A 17,026-nucleotide genomic window follows, 5' to 3' on the forward strand; every position below is an offset into this window, starting at 1 on the left:
ACGTGTACAGTTCAGCATTTAAAACTCAGTTTGCAAATTAATTAAAGGTTGATTTCAAGATACATATAAAATGAAAATCAAACGTGATACCTTGTCCAGATGTTGTGAATAAATGAATCCTTTCTAATTGTTAAAGCGTTGGTGCTTATATCAATATTTTTGGGTGCAAGAAGTTACTTACATTATTAGGAGTTACCCTGCTTCATCACAATTTCTTTCCTGATGCCCATTTTGATTTCAGTTCCCTCTGAAATTTAACGATAGCAGTTACCATCACGAATAACTCTGCATCTGCTGTGTAACACAGGGAGGATTTAAATGTACTTTGCCACTGACAACAGCCCTTTCTCTCTTTTTCTCTTTTCAGAATCCAGTTTTTTGTTGGGAAATGCCCAGATTGTGGACTGGCCTGTAGTTTATAGTAATGACGGTTTTTGTAAACTCTCTGGATATCATCGAGCTGACGTCATGCAGAAGAGTAGCACTTGCAGGTATGCCAACTGTCCGTTTGTTGCCACTCGATGCACTTGTAAAATTATAATCTGCTGGGAAGAACAATGAGGTTTTGGAAAAAGGATTGATGTAAGAAAAACCCTGTTTTGCAGAAATTAAAGTATTGAAACAGGCTTTAAATGAATGAAACCAGCAACTTATCCAGAACGTGGTAAAGCACTTTGAAATTTATCCTGGCTAATATCAGTATGAATGTGCTCTAGCTAATGATCCAATAAAGAAAGTGGGGTTTTAGATAATATATTTCAAAGGCTTTTTTTACTAGATTTTTGTTAATTCTCCTGTTACCATGCCAGGTGGTGATGGGCTATTCGGTAGCCCATGTTGGTCCCTGTTATTACACACACACAGAGAGCACAGTAATGTGCAAACCGCATCTTTATTCCCAAGAGAGTGATTAAGCTGATGACATATTTACTCTAAGCATTGCAGCTTTATGGCTTTTTCCTTTTGTTGGTCGTCTTTCAGGAGCGGACAGCTGTGATTTATGGTTAGACATGCATCTGCGCCTTGTCTGCTGCATCCTTTAAAAGGAGGTGCTTTGGGGAAGGAGTGAATCCCTAATGCGTGTGCATGTACATGTGTGCGTGAGCAAAGTAAACAAGAGACAGAGACAAGAAGGAATGGCTGAGATACAAGTTTGTGTAGGTTTTCCCTTTATGCCTTCAGGGAACGACCAACTCGAGGGCACTGGGAGGAGGAGACTGCGTATCTACAGTGATGATTTTTGGGAGATGGGTGCTGCCAGCCACTGATTATTGGCCGATGCTTCAGCTGGCAGGAGCGGGGCAGGCAGCGCGGCTGTCCTTGGATGTCAGCATCACTTACTCCAAAAAGCAACACGTGCTGACGGGTAGTCGCTGCTCTCACCTGCCAGGAAGGGAAGGAAGCCTTGGGGGTCCAGGGTTGCTCTGTGCAGCCAGGTCTCCTCTAACAGGCAACAGAGAAGAGATGGGCACGTGCTGCTGAAATGAAATATTCATTCATACAGTAGCAACAGAGTCGATATACTCAGTGGGGCTGAAAGCAACAGCCTTATCACAGCTGTCCCGGATATACATACACGCTTTCCCCTTTGCTCTCTGCTATCCTGTATATTGAACTGTATAAGTTTGCTGTAAGCCAGCACTTTTATAGTCTGTGCACGTTAAAAGAATTACAGATATAGAATGGGATTGTAGGAAAATGTTGAGGAAGTGAAGGTTTAGCAATACCTCTCTGATAATGATTCCCCTGTGTCTCAGATACTGAGGGGACCAAAAGGTTTATTCCATCTGAGTGCTTTTTGTGAATGTGATGGGCTCTAGTTACCATTTGTAAGCATCCTGTTTTGACCATGTTCAAGTAGATCATACAGGTGAATCATACAGATGCAAATTCAAGAAGGAATTACTGTGCAAAATGGAATTGGTAGCAAAGATTATTTTTTTTCCCCTTTAATCTTCATTCTATACATCCATCTCTGGATCTTGGAGAGGCCTCTACACTGAAAGCATGGCTAGTACTTCTTTTGTGTCTGGGTCTTAGCTGGTGGAGTTATATATGCGGCGTGATGTTTCCTGCTTCTTAGGAGACATCCCAGTCTTTGCAGATTAAAGGAGAGCTGGAGAGGTTTTCGGCATGGTCTGACATGCAACATGTAGCCTTCCAGAGCAATGTCTTTGGAGCTGCTCTCTAATGAAGAGCTGTGCCGCTGTATGGAATGGAAGAGAGGCTTGAAGGCCAGTGGTGCCTGCTTAGGCTTACTCAGTAGAATGTCATTGGAGGTTTTTTGATATCTGGGGCTGTTATTTATATTATTTTCTGAGTCAGGCTCTCAGCCTAGTTTTGCTATGTTATGCCCAGATTATGTTACATTATACATAAAAATTGCTTTTATATATAATGCTTGCTTTACTGTTCTAAGGCAAGTGCTCTGGGATAACAGTGCTATGGTGCCACACCGTTTATTGCAGGTTGTGGAAGGGTCTGTTTTTACAGCTTTTTAGGGCCAAAAATCCAACCAAAGAAAAATACACAGATACAAACAATGTAAATCTAGCCCCTGATTTGAGTTGTTGTTGTTGTTGTTACTGATCATGAGTGTGGTAAAGGAGAATTTATAAAGTTTGCAACATTTGGTCAGTTTGTCCCTGCCTATAAGGTATAGTGCCTTCAAATCAGCTTTCACCCGTGCTTTTCTCCTGGGTAGCCTAGCGAGTGTTCGCTATATCCTCTTTCTGTCTGTCCCACCCCATACCTTACATTGGGGCTGCTCATATGTCATCGCTATATTCGGACTCAGGTGATCTTGGCTGATACTGATCACAGGGAGGGGTGGATAAACTGAAGGCACTGGAGATGCAAGTGATTTTTGTTCCAGCTCAGGCAATGAGTTAGTCCTGTGACAAGCTGGTAATCCCTTTGATTTTGCACTTCTCTCATCTTTTTAATCAGCAACCATGTGCCCATTGGCAGGAAAATCACTTAGAAATACCTCAGTACCAGTGCCAGTCTCCCTAGTTTCACGGGCACTATATAAAAGGCACAGTGTACACAGGGGTCAGGCTACGTGAATACTGTGTGATGGGAATCAATGTGTGTTCTTTCTGGGTGCACCTGGCACCCAAAGTTGCATGTGTAGCTGGGGCTGATATATAGAATAATTGGTATAAGTGAGTGCTAAAATGCACAGGATTTTTACGTGGAAGAACTTGTGTGCTGGTGAAGCATTGCTGTGCCAAACGAAAATGAGCTGACAGTCCAGGAGGAACAGGGCATCTGCAATTGCGACACCTCTAACCTTCAATGAACCATGCAAAAAACCCTGCCTGGAGGTGCACCGACAGATAAACCAGCATGCGGGAAAACCACTTGTTTCATCCCCAGTTGCCCACAGCCATGACAATGTATGTCTTCATGAATACGTTGAAGGAATAAACAGTTATAAAACATTAAACCCCAGTTTAATGTAGCAAGTAATATCAGTGTTTTCTAACACTGTTGCTTATCAGTTAAGCTCTGTATTCTCATCAAGCCTTCAGAAGAGCAGGCACCCTTTGAGTGGCTGGTTGGTAGACCTGCCCTGGCATTTTACACTTGGCATTTGCTCCAGGCTTTGCTTTGCTTACCCTTCCTTGCACCTGAGAGCCTCATGCCGGTCTGGGAGTAGCTGGTTGCTGGTTTTGTTTTCAAAGAGGAAACCTGCTCTTAGGCCCTGCTTGTGTGTTGCCTTCCAGCTGTCTGGGGGGATGGAACTGGATCTCCTTGCTGAAGCGGTTGTTTACAGGTAGCGTTTCCACTGAAACACTTGCAGCGCTCCAGTCAGCATCTCTGCTCTCCCTTCTTTTGATTTACTGCCATTACAAGTGGGATTTAAAAAAGTCGTCGAGTGAAATCCTGGCCCCAGTGAAGCTAATGGCAAAATTCCCACCGTGTTCAAAGCAATGGGATTTTGCATGGTGGGTACAGCATGCTGGACTTGCAAAAAGTTAGATGACTGGGATGTCATCTCCGTGACCTGATTTTTTGGGTATGTGAGAAGGCCTCCTTGCACTGCCCAAGCTGTGCAAAGAAACCTTGCTGAGCATGCCCGTGGGACCCAGGGAGCTGCACCGTTTCTCCTTAGAAATGGTGCCTGCTCTTTAACTTGCACAGGTTTGAAGCATGTATTGGTGTGTATCTGTATTTGCTGTTCCTCCTGGGTAGATGTTTCTCCATTGTACTTGATGCCTTTTCATCCAGTGCTTTTGGATGAGAGCTGTACATTGGATGCAGAATCATACACCTTCTGTGCTTCACCTGTCCTCTATGCTGGATAATTCCTCACAAACAGCTGTTCAATACCTCCCTGGCACGCACGGCAGACCTGGAGCTGTTCTGGATCCTGACAAAGGGAGAAGGGCACGATACAAAGCTTCAGATGGGGCTTTTCTGTGCCAAGGGACGCTTTCAAAGGGAGGCGGGAGCCCGGGCATCTTTAATGACAAATGGTCTGTTTCAGAGATGGGGAAATGATCTAGGATTGTGCCTTTCTCTTGAGTATTTCAGTAAGTCTTGTTTCTCTTTGATAAGTCTGCTTTCTAGGTAGTAAGATTCCCAGTAGCAGGGTGGTTTTGATATTTATGTCTTGTACAGTTTGCACTGAAGGCACTCGACAAGCACTAAATAACAAAAAACATGAGGCAGAAAAAGACAGAGTGATTGACTGAAGAAGTAGGAGTCCGTCCATGTGTACAAAATAGGACAGACTAAATTAAATTAAACCTGTCATAAGCAAAGATCTTATATAACTTATACGGTGAGTGGCTTGGAGGTTTCTTCGGTGCTGTTAAAAATTGCCTTCTGAAAAATGTTTTTATTATTCCACAAGCCTTTAAAATGTCTCTTTATATGTGAAAATAATGTAAGATTTGAGTACTACAGGTTTACTGCAATAATAAGCTGCCTTTAATTTAAAACATAAAGTTGATTGATTGTATTCAGCAGCGCTAACTGGTATCGTCCACCACTCAGAACGCCAAGTACGATTTGTCATTTTAACACTAATTAATGATGACTTTCTGTATTATAAGCCATGTAAAGTCAAGCACTTTAACAAATTCTTGTGATTTTTTCCTGCAGGAGTAAGAGAAACATTGTTTTAAATCTCAAGAAAACAAAAAAAGGATAATTCAATTGCACAACAGGCTGTGTGAAAACTACCAGCTCTTATTTTGTCTTGCAGGAGAGCAAACTGCTTTACCTCATCAGTGCACTAAAAAAGGCATAGATTAAAAAAAAAAATAAATCAATCCTTCTTTGTTGTCACGTCATATATAAATGTATAAAAGGTTATCAGCTGAACTCGGGAAAGAAGGGCAGGTCATTTGAAAATGAGCAGTAGGCTGTGTCTTGCATTTCCTCAAGACAGCCGTGTACGTTAATGATAAGCGGTACCTTAATGAAGCCCTGTGCCCTGGTAAAACCACTTCTTGACATCAGTCGCCGTAGTGGCGTCTCCAATACATTGCTGTCCCAAAGGTAATGGTTATGACATGTCATTTATCAATAGCTTGCCCTGTGTTGCCAGTGAAGAAGCGCCTGTAGTGACATACAGAGGTTGTAGTTACTCTGATGCCCCGCATCTGCCTCCATCACCCATGCTGGGCAGCACCTTATGCTGGGAGCAGCCCTGTTACCTCCCGTGGTTGGCTGTGTAAAGAAAAGATTCATGATCTGGCCTTCATTGAGTATTTTAATGCTTGCCGAGTCACTAACCACTATGCTGTTTTATTGTTTCTTTCAGAACAGTAGACGTAAAATAAATGTTTATTGAACCTTTGGAGGTCTGTTGATCAATGAAAGAGAAGCTGCATTGAAACCACAGAGGCACTGATAGCTTTTCTTTTCTCTTTCATATTCTCCGGGTTGTCCGTTGTAGGTTTCAGCTGAAGCTCAAACTGTTTGTGAACAAAGAAAATGGAAAAAAAAAAAAAAGTCTGATCAATTAAAAGTATATTCATCCAAGTGTCTGAAAGCTTTTATCCCACGTTCCATTTTCCTTCGGTTCTGTAATTGGGAATTTGCACAGAGTGGTCTTCACTTATTTTTAATCCAGGGAAGAATGACAATAAAAGCCTGGCAGTTTCCTTACAAAGGCTTTCAAAAGTAAGGTCAGGGGGTTGGGTTTGCTTACACCAGCTGAAAGTCTGACCTGGAAAAGAACAGAAAGATGAGATGGTCAAGTGGCAAGAAATAGCAGAGTTAAAATTGCATTTTATACTCTCAGTCTGGAGAGGGATGAGTCTCCAAAAGCATTTTAATGTTTTCCGTATTTTCACTGAAATATTAAAGAAATACAGTATACAGTAAGGAAGATGAGGGTGAATTTGGTTATGTTTGGTAGTAGTGCAGATGTAGCTGCACTGAGACAACTCATACGCTTGCTTTCTGTGCTGAATTTTCAGACAATTACAGTCATCGCTTCTTACTGGTTAAATCCTCCCTCCTTTTGTAATCGGTATTTAGTAAAAGGATTCCAGTTATCTCATTGTCCCAGATGCATCTTGACAAGATTAGATTTGTAGCCATCGATTCAGCCAACAGCCTTTACCTGTAGTAGCTTCCATTCCTCCTCCAGAAGCCTTTTCAAGAGGATTGAACAAAATTTGGGAGGTTTTAGAGGTTTTGTTCAGTTTTCTCTATTTTGACAGCAATATTCTCATGGCCTGCAGCTGTGGCAATAGCGGTTTTATAGGCTATCAGTTCTTTTTCTGACCATATATCCTTAAAGATATGCTCAGAAAAGCACTTAATGAAACATTACATAGATTTATTTGCTGTCATTTCAAAGGTGGTCACGGTTACTCGCTACTGTAGGTTTCCTTGTGACATGCTAAATATTTAAATGAAGTGTGAATCATAATTAAACTTCAGTAAATTACAGTTAACAGCATCTCCAGTGCTTATGCTGTTTAAGGTGACTGTAACAAAGTTGTTGCTTGCCTAGAAAAAAAGAGAAACATTTTTTCTTTTTCAGTTTTATGTATGGTGAACTGACAGACAAGAAGACCATTGAAAAAGTCAGACAGACTTTCGACAACTATGAGTCAAACTGCTTTGAAATTCTCCTCTACAAGAAAAACAGTATGTATATATTTGCGTATGGTGTTGGGAGTGATAATGCATATTTAAAGTATATAATAGACTAAAATAAATTTTCATTTTGACATGTGGATAAATTTGGGGCAAGATTTGCAGAAGAAACGGGTATTTTGGTTGCTACAGCTCAAGAAAAGAGCTCTTTTTTCAGGACAAGTGTTCAGATTGCCAAGAACAGTTGTTCCCTGCTGTCTCTAGTCTGACTCCTTCTTTCCAAAATATATTTAGTTTTGAGGATTGTTTCCCTGAAGGGAAACTGACTGGGTTACGCGAAAAGAAATCCTGAATGAGGTTCCCCCACATCCCTCGGGAAACACCCCCATGTCTCCACAAGTGAGAACCCAGGCCCTGGTTGCCGTGAGTGGATGCTCCCAGCAGTGCCTCTGCGGGGTGTAAACCAGCACATAGCAGCTCTAGTGAGAGTACGAAATTTGGTGCATAACTGTTGCGGTTTAGCCCCAGTCGGCAATTAAGCACCACGCAGCCACTCGCTCACCCTCCCGCCCCGGTGGGATGGGGGAGAGAATCGGAAGAGCGAAAGTAAGAAAACTCATGGGTTGAGATAAGAACAGTTTAATAATTGGAACAAAATAATAATAATAATAAATTGTAATGAGAAGGAAAACATCAAGAGAGCGAGAGAGGAACAAAACCCAGGAAAAAACAAGTGATACAGCCGCTTACCACCCGCTGACCAATGCCCAGCCCGTCCCCAAGCAGCAATTGCTGCCCCCCGGCCAACTCCCCCAGTTTCTATACTGAGCATGAGGCCATATGGTATGGAATAGCCCTTTGGGCAGTTTGGATCAACTATCCTGGCTGTGCCCCCCTTCCAGCTTCTTGTGCGCCCGGCAGAGCATGGGAAGCTGAAAAGTCCTTGACCAGTGTAAGCACTACTTAGCAACAACTGAAACATCAGTGTGTTATCAACATTATTCTCATACTGAATCCAAAACACAGCACTATACCAGCTACTGGGAAAAAATTAACTCTATCCCAGCTGAAACCAGGACAATAACCTAGGGATTAATTAGAAAACCAGGGAATTTTGTAACTTAATGAGATGTAGGACCTAAGTCCCTTCCTCTTGGTGGCACTGGGTTTACAGGAGGTTGCCAGAACCAGGGAAGATTTTCTTCGGTTTGTCTTAACCATGAGTCACTCCAGTCACATTTTCTGTCCTGCCTTGTATGTGGGTAGTACTTGTGGCTTATCAATGTTATAGCACATACTAAGCAAAACCCGCACTGTTGTGTGGTCTCACACTGGGCTTCTGCAGTGTGGACATCTATCCCAGGCTGGTGGTTGAAATTCCTGCTGTTGTCAGTGGAGGTGAGCAGCCTCCTCCACTGGCACAGGCCATCTTCCCAAGGTAGAAAGCCAAAACTGTCAGATGAAACATGCTCCAGAAAAGCTGGTTCCTCTACCCTGAGCAGACCGAGTCTAGTTGACTGGGTCGGTGGCCATGTCAAACATGAGCCAAGAGCAATCTCAGTGGAGATGTTTTCTTCGGTTTGGCTTTCCTTGCCCAGTACAGGGTGCAGGTCCTGTGGGGTTGGGGAGCTTTCACCCTGGTTCAGCTGCCGGAGCCCAGTAGCTGAGGCCATGGTCCCCCCAAGGTGGACTTCGGTGCTGGCATGGAGCACCTTGCTGGGGTGAGGCTGGAGGTCTCCTCTGCATGTCGTGGCTGAGGGAAGGTAACAGTGTGCCTCGGAAAAGAGCTAACTGTGCCCAACTGCCCCATTTCACTGCAAACTCACATAAACCTTTCATGACATTGAAGAGAGCATCCCGGATATCTCGTCTTCTGGAAACAAACTCACATGCTTTATGCTTTATTTCCACTTTCCCTTTTTAGACTAAATCTTCCTGTATGTGCACTTAAACAGTAGGAAATGTCTTTAGATTTCTCCAGTTCTGCCTGCTTCAAAGCATTTTAGCCAACGCTTTAATTAAAAAGAGAAGCAAGAGCAGCTCTGAAGTCCAGCTGTTTCTGTAGGTGCGCAGGAGAGCCCTCCAAATGACCTGTTTTCAGTTCCTCAGCATATGGATGTGTCTGTTCTCTAGATTTTCTGCTTCTCTGCCTGTTTCCTGTGCAGGTCACCTGGACGTCCCCTCACATTAGGGGAATTTCCCGGGACAGACTTGCATTGGGTATCTTTGCAGGTGGTGGTGTCCAGCACCGCCATGCCCTGCGTCCATGTGATTTCTGAAGAGGACCCCAGAGACCCAGTGCTCTCCCCGACCCTGGCTTCTCTTGTTAACTGGGCTGGCAGCTCCTGCTCTAGCATGGGCCAGTCCTGAAGTAAATTCCTTTATATTTTATTTAAGTATAAAAACAGGAAAGCCTTCTCTTGGTGACTTTTCTGTAACAAGCCAGTCGCTTTTTGCTTTGGGTTGTGGATTGTCTGCTGGAGCTTGATGATGCTTCAGAGATTTATTGAGCTGCAGCTGCCTTAATAAAATCTTCACCTTTCCCCAGATCTCCGAGCCTATACTTTCCATAAGTTATGCAGGATTACAGAAGGACTTTATGGAAAAGTCCTCATATTTCTTTTCAGGCTTGAGTCAGTTCCCATCCATAACATCTGTTGCCAGCTTCCTTCTCCATCACCCGAAGCCCAGAACTTCAACCTCTTGCTAACGCTAATAGGCTCACCTTTTGGCTACAGTTCAGCAGCTGGTTTGCCCAGGGTTTGCTTGCATTTGTCATACTCTGAGCCTTGCGGAAGAAGGTCCTTCAAGAAATTGCCTGCTTATCCTCCAGGCTGAATATTGGAGCAGATAAAGAAATAAAGAATAGTTATCTGTTGGTACGAATATGCAAAATGTAGACAGTTACTCTGTGGGAGGGCTTCTGTTCATCACCTGCAGAGACCCTGCGTATTGCCTCTCTCCTGCATGGAGCTTGCGGTGCTCTCAGAGCACCCTCCCACCCGCATTTTCAAACTGTAGGTCCAGAGGGGCCATGTATTTTTGATGAAGTGGCACAACCTTTTCTTTCTCACCCATTCCTTTATGCTTTCGGCAGAGGGAGACTTCGAGATTTTTGGGTTGCTTTCCCATCCTTCTTTCTTTTGGCACAGAGATGATCTTCAAGAGCTGTTGTTCTCAGGCAGCATCCACATGACTGCTGACTTCACGTGCCCCCTTGGCATTTTAACCCAGCTAGCAGGTTTCAGGTTCAGACCTGAAAGTTTGCTACCAATTTATTCTGCTTTTCTGCATTCCCTCATATATAGGCCGCAGCTCTACCCACCCAGCTATGCAGCAACCACGTAGGCATGCATATATATGCATACGTGGATAATACTCCGGAAACCTCTTCGCCTGCTTTTGCCCAGATTGCTGCTTCTGCAGCAGTAGCCACCTTGCCTCTGTCTTTGATTTTTATCAGTGCTGTTGTACAGGTTATTTTGCCGACTTACTTTCAGAGATTTTCAAAGGGTGCCGATGAGTTGCCAGGTATAAGTGCAAGTACAGTATTACTCCAGAGAGCTGCAGCACTCTGTTTTAGAAGTTATGAGAAGAGTCTTTTATCTTGGGTTAGCAACTGGGAATTGAGATAATCAAGTAATCAGCATAATGGCTCTGGAATTATCACAAAAAGCAGTCTCTCATCTCTCCCACTTCTCCAGTTTACTGCTAGTGAGTTACTGGTTTAATCCCAGTTCAGCAGTGCTGAATTTTGTCATGAACCCTTGCGGATTTTAACCTTCCCCACAGTAGTCCTAGTCCAAATGGGTTGCGTTGCCCTCTGGGCATCTATCCTGCAGTTCCTGGCACAGCTCCCAGACATAGTGCATTAGAGGAGATTTGGGGGGGGCAGTGGTGCTGGTGGGATAACAGTGGGCAAGAGGCTTGTCTCAATGTGTCAGCTCTCAGGCTGGCATTCAGACAGCTCAGGAGAAAAGCCATTATGTCAACTGGCTGAAAGCACATCAAATCCCAAAGGTAATTAGCTGGCTATGAAGGCATTTGTAGTGCAATTTGTGTAGGTGCGAGTTTGGGAGTGAGGGGACACGGCCACGGGCATGGAGCTTTGCCGGATGGAAAGCATCTCTGACATTCACGTCCCTGCAGGTGAGCAGGGTGTTTCTAAGCAAATTGCGTGAAGTCTTTTAGGATTTCGCCCCTTACAGAGCAGCCCTGCATATACACAGGGGACTGCCATGTGCGTTTCAGCCGAGGAGGAAACAAGACCAGTTTCAGCTCGTGAGTACCTGCAGGAGCCCTGCGTGAACAGGGAGGATTTACCAAAAGCTATGCTAACTGCTCCAGCACCGTAGGCATTTGTTGGCTGTTTATTTGATGAGTAGAGGATTTGAAAAATATTTTGTATTTATTTCAAAAGCTAAATAGAGATAACTGCATTCAGAGAGTGCTCCACTGGGCAGGACGATGAGGAGGTGGAGGGTATGACCTGAAACACAAAAAGAAATCGAATCTCCTGATTTGTCCTGATAGAACATTTAGAGTCTATGTCTGGATTAGCTCAGGTCCTCTTAAATAATGGAGTAGCGTCAAATTTGGAGCATTTGACAGTATACTCCATCAGTTTTGGATTTGATAGCTCCTTATTATGTGAAGAAGGAATCAAAGATACTGTCCCTTTTTTTTTGCCTTCCTACCTTGCAGACACTGTTTGTGAGACATGCTGGGAAAAAACAAGAGCAAGAGAGGAAGGATAATATATTTCATTTCAGAATGGAGATTTATAAAGCCTCCTGTCTCTGTCTAATTAGGTTGGTAGCGTTTCCCCATTTTAATGAAGCTGTGAAAATGGAATATGTTGTTTTCCTTTGAGGAGGTAAAATTAAAAGATCTGGAAGATGTAGAAATATTGAGATATGGTCCTAAACTACACGTGTGTTGTAATAACATATAAACAATGAAGTATTCTATGTACATGCTGGGGAAAGTTCGTGCTACACCACAGTCCAATGTCACCTTTTTCTCTGCTTCAGGAACGCCAGTTTGGTTCTACATGCAAATTGCACCTATAAGAAATGAGCATGAAAAAGTGGTTTTGTTCCTGTGCACTTTTAAGGATATCACTTTGTTCAAACAACCAATTGAAGATGATTCAACAAAAGGTAAATACGAAATACACTATTATTTTTTGTAAATGATGAAGTACATGCTTGAGCTCAGTCCTGCAACAGGGACGTGTCATGCCTGTGATCTGTGTCTTGAATTCAGGAAATGTTTTGTGGCCTGTCAGAGTTTCAATGCCACTCTCCTAAATTATTGCTTAAAAATAAAGGATAAATCACCATGAGTGGAAATTCCCTAACTGCATTTTGCCAGAGTCACAAGCCTTCCATTCTCTTTGTAGTTTCACTACTTCTTCACTACAGCTGGCATTTGCTAAAAATTACATAGTTTTGAGTCATTTTCATGCTGTGTTGTTTTGGAAGACCTTTCTCCTAAGGGACTGGTATCTTTTTCAGAAAAAAATAATTTCAGCTCCTTTGTGCTGAGATGTTGATATTTCTTCCCTTTCTCACTCTTGGAGATGAACTGCAAAAGAAACAGCCCACTTGGGTCCTTTATTACTGGCCAGCAATGTTGACTGCATGGCAGTGGACATTGTTATTTAACAGCTGCTGGCGATGGTGTTTGTTGAGATGTGCCGTGCTCTCGTCTCCTAACAACCCATGGCCAGACCCACAGCCTTGCACGAGAGAGAATTGCTGGGGAAAGGTGCAGAGGATCCAGCAGCATCCTCTGCTTTGGTGGTAAGACCTGTGTGTCTTGTGTCAGCTTCACATCTGTATTGCTTTGGGTAAAATAACGCACACTTACATAAAGAAGGGCATTTATGCTACAGCACCTACATCCCGTCTTCTCTTGGAAGTTGCCTTCTGATGATTAATTCCTTGCTATATTTTTCTCTTCACGCTTGGAGAAGGCTTGATTTCTCACTGAGAGCCATGTGTGCTCTAAGCCGTCTTCTTTAGAATAAACTTGGTGTCATTCGAATGCAAAGAGAATTTAAACTAATTTCTTATGATCTAGGTAACACTTATTATATGTGTTTGGATAACTGAAAAGTAGATTTATAAAGGCAGACTTAAAATAAAATGAAAGGCCTCTCTTTGGGCTAACACCAAATATGAGAATTTTTTTGCCTAGAGAGTATTATCTGTAAAGTTGTAAGATCCTGATACAGGAATACCTTCTCAGCCATCATAAGCTTTACTGCCTCTACAATTTAGTTAGCAACCTGCAAATGTTCCTTTGTTTCACTTTCAGCTCCATAACGTGGCATTCTTCTGCCTGGAAATAATCTGAAATTTTTAGGATAAATGCCAGTTAATTGAAAGGACTTTAATTGTAGAGGTCTGAAGGCTTGGGACTGGCTCCTTGCTGCAGTGTATGTAATATGGAGTCGGAGCTCATCAAGGAAAAAGCCAGTCTTTGCAAGGATCATCTTGTAGGATTTCCTATTTGATGCTTTCTGGGGGGACTGAGATCCATCTCACATGGAACCAGCCCCCAAACCCCTGCCTTTCACCAGCTCTGCCCTACTTTCTGCAGTACATAATTGTACTGAGGACTGTGGGGCTGCAGCAGGTCAGGGAAAACATATTGAAGGTGGCTCCCGAATGCAGAAATGATGAATGTTGCCTCCTTGGACTCTCAGCCTGGGAGATTCATACTCTGCTGCCTTCCCTGGGCAGGCAGGGATGTGCTGGGGGGAGGCTGAGCTCTTCCCCTCCCCATCTTGTGGCTGAGGAGGAGCAGAATCCACCCGGCATCCATTCTGGGAACAATATATGTTCCTATGGGAAAGAGCAATAGCTGCGAAGTGCGTAACTTGTGTACTGCTGTTCTCCAGTGAAGGGTACCATTAGTTAAAATGCCAGGCATTAACTATGAACATTGCAAAATATTGTTGTCAGCAGTCAGAGAGGTTGGACTGCATGTTTAAAGAGCACTTACTTCTGTCAAAGTCATACTTTAAAAAAAAAACAAAACAAAACACCGCAGAAGGCAGTACAGCCACATCTCTCAAGCGCCTTTAAGGCATATGATTGGAGTCTTAAGAATTTGCTCAGGGTGCTTTGCTTAGAGCATTGATTAACATTGATCAATACGTCCAACAAGCTCCATAATTACAAACCATTTACCTGATTTTTTCTTCTCCTTTTGCATAAGTTAGAGCTTGTCTTTTATATTCTTCATATTAAAAAATCACATTCAAATATTTGCACCATTTTACTACGAGGGTAGGAAAACAGCACTGTTGCATTACCCTCTGTGTCTCAGCTGGGTGGGTCTGCGGGATCCCACAGCACTGGGATCACAGTGTTGTTTTGTCAGACGTAGTGCTATGAGAGATGCATAATTCATTGTCCTTGCAGATAACATTACAATGTGTTTAGAAGCTGTCAGGACACTTTCTTTTTGAATTATGTGATTGGTAAACATATACATTACAATTTAGTGGAGAATTTTTAAACTTTTTTAAAAAGCATTTCAGTAAAATACTGCTGTTGAGTGCTGGGATTTGTCATTGAAAGGGCTATTTTTTTTCTTTTTAAAAGAAAGATTTTTCTTCAGAAATTCTGCCACGACCGCGCAATACATAATACATAAGTAACTATGGAGCAGATGAGTTACTGTCTGTTACTTATGGGAGCAGTAAATTTGAGATAAAAAATTCAACAGAAATAAAATATTGATGCCATTATGCAATAATCTCTCCATACCAATATATTCTGCACTGTTCGAAGGTATGTTGCTTTGTTGTGAAGCTTCAGTATATCACACTCCTACGAGGTACAAGGATTTGGTATTTAAATCACAACAACGGGTGTATCTACACTGCAGGGTGCCTGTGTGTCCTGGCTCCTGGAAATAAATGGTTGGGTTTGCCAGATCTGCTTGTGGTGGCTGCAACGCGGTCGGCATCTCGCGTAGACCTTGCAAGGGAACAGCAGTTTTGGGGAACAGAGAGCAGTGCCCCGGTGCTGAGGATGCAGAACTGCGCAGAAGTGTTGAGGAGCTTGTCGTATTTGTGAAAACAGGACATACAAATAAAAGAAAATAGTTGTCTTACTACAAAGCACATTGCAACGGAGAGGAGGGAGTTTTTGCTCAATATAGGCTCAAAACCATGCTTGTTTACAGGCTCAGTGCAAAAAATATAGTTGACATCACGGGGACTAGCCCCGTGTGAGCGAGGGGAATTAGAGAAGTCTGGGGCACTGCGGCAGATGGTGTATCTCTGTGCTTACCTGTGTGCTCACCGTTTGCTGTGTGTTAATGCTGTCAGAAAGGAGGAGAAGGAGGAGGGGGGAGAGGGGGCTTTGCTTGCAGGAGGGAGTAAAAGTAATGAAAAATTTTCCCGGGTCACCCAGGAGACTCTGAATTTGTTGCAATCCAGAAAGCTGTTGGAACCTACTGGACTGAAAGCAAGACTGGAGAAAAGGGATATTTAAAAGCTACCTTCCTCTAATAAAACATAGTGGCAGAGATCAAAAACCTTGTTTTCTGAGAGGGTACAGGCAGTTCGACACTAAAGATTTGACTGACTTGTTTTCTTGTTACCCATGCTGGTACGTATTATCGCTGGGTGATGTGTGGGAGACCTATGATGTATAGCAATGTAACAGTGACCAAAAAGTACTGTTGTATCCTTGTAAATGGAAACTTACTGAAAAAGCGTCTAACCACGCAAAAGTGTAAAAAAAAAAAAAAAAAAAACCCAAAAAACCAACAAACCCCGGCATCTCAAGCAGAAGCAGTGAAGATAACGGAAGGAAACATCAGCCACCTGGTTGACATGTTCACTCCTGGATGAAGATGCCACCAGCAGTTGTGCAGGTCTGGAGGGTAGGGAGAACACCCCCCGTTGACTTGGTTTATGGTTCGTAGTGCCCCAGCTCCTGAGCTGGTGGCTGGATGAGCTGTGGATGGTGGCAGTGTGGAAGAAGAGGAGTGAGAATTAGTGACTGGGTAGGAGATGTCACAGGAGATGATGGCTGCACTTGGTGGTCACTGGGACAATGCCTTATTTTCCGGTGAAGGAGCTGTGCTATGTTTGTCTGGTCTCTCTTTCTTTCCTCCTCCTGTTCCTCTTTGGTAATATGAACATTTGTCTGGTCTGGATTCCGTACCAAGCAATAGGTCCTACCTGTGGTGGTGGAGGGCCAGATCTCCAGGTGTCTTGGATGAATGCCTTACACAGCAGAGGTGGAAGGCCATTACAAGCATATGAAAGATCGTATTATGTATTTTCTTCCGGAGAATAAAACCCAAAGAATCTTCTTTTTTATGTTTGTACCATTGTAGGGTCACAGTTGGATGCTTTTATCAGCGTGCTGTGCTTTTATTCTGTCTTTACCCAATAGCCTTTTAAAAACATCTGAAGACTTTCAATCCCTCCAGAGACACACAGTGGTAATAATCTTATGTTTATTTGTCAGAAAAAAATGAAGCCATTTTTCTGGGCATTAACTATTAGAAGGGCAAATGGGTCCATTTAAAATGTTAACAACATTTGAAGCCAGGAGTGCTGTAGTTTATATTGAACTGAAAATTTAAGGGTAGAAAAAAAGACTGGCATTTTTGGGGTAATAGTGGAGTCTCACCTAGTTGTGCAATGGCTTTATTTCCTTTGTTATAATCAGTGAAGAAAAAACGTGGCGTCTAGGTAAACTTGGAAGTTTTTTCAGCTAGTATTCTCACTGGTTGTCTTAAGTCTCTTCTGAGCGAAATATCAGTCTTGTCATGTGCTGGAAGTGATTGGGAAGTTCTGGTGAATACTGATGGGATGCTGAATTAGGATGCAAAGCTGTGTTAATGAAGGCCCTATGACTCAGGACTGTGTGCTGTTAACAGATGGGATCAGGAGATGGCACAGCAGTATCCTGAAGTTTTT

At 43.0% G+C, this 17,026-nt stretch overlaps 1 protein-coding gene across 1 annotated transcript in view; it reads left to right on the plus strand.

Moving 5' to 3' along the window:
• KCNH5 (potassium voltage-gated channel subfamily H member 5) overlaps window positions 1-17,026 on the plus strand; it is a 162,578-nt gene that overhangs the window by 13,274 nt on the left and 132,278 nt on the right. Inside the window, exons 2-4 of the mRNA XM_072864508.1 lie at window positions 368-491; window positions 7,013-7,119; window positions 12,102-12,230. Coding sequence (XP_072720609.1) covers window positions 368-491; window positions 7,013-7,119; window positions 12,102-12,230 — 360 coding nt within the window. The remainder of the gene's footprint in view (window positions 1-367; window positions 492-7,012; window positions 7,120-12,101; window positions 12,231-17,026) is intronic.

The sequence above is a fragment of the Ciconia boyciana genome, chromosome 6 (assembly GCF_034638445.1).
Source record: "Ciconia boyciana chromosome 6, ASM3463844v1, whole genome shotgun sequence".
NCBI classification, from domain to species: Eukaryota; Metazoa; Chordata; class Aves; order Ciconiiformes; family Ciconiidae; genus Ciconia; species Ciconia boyciana.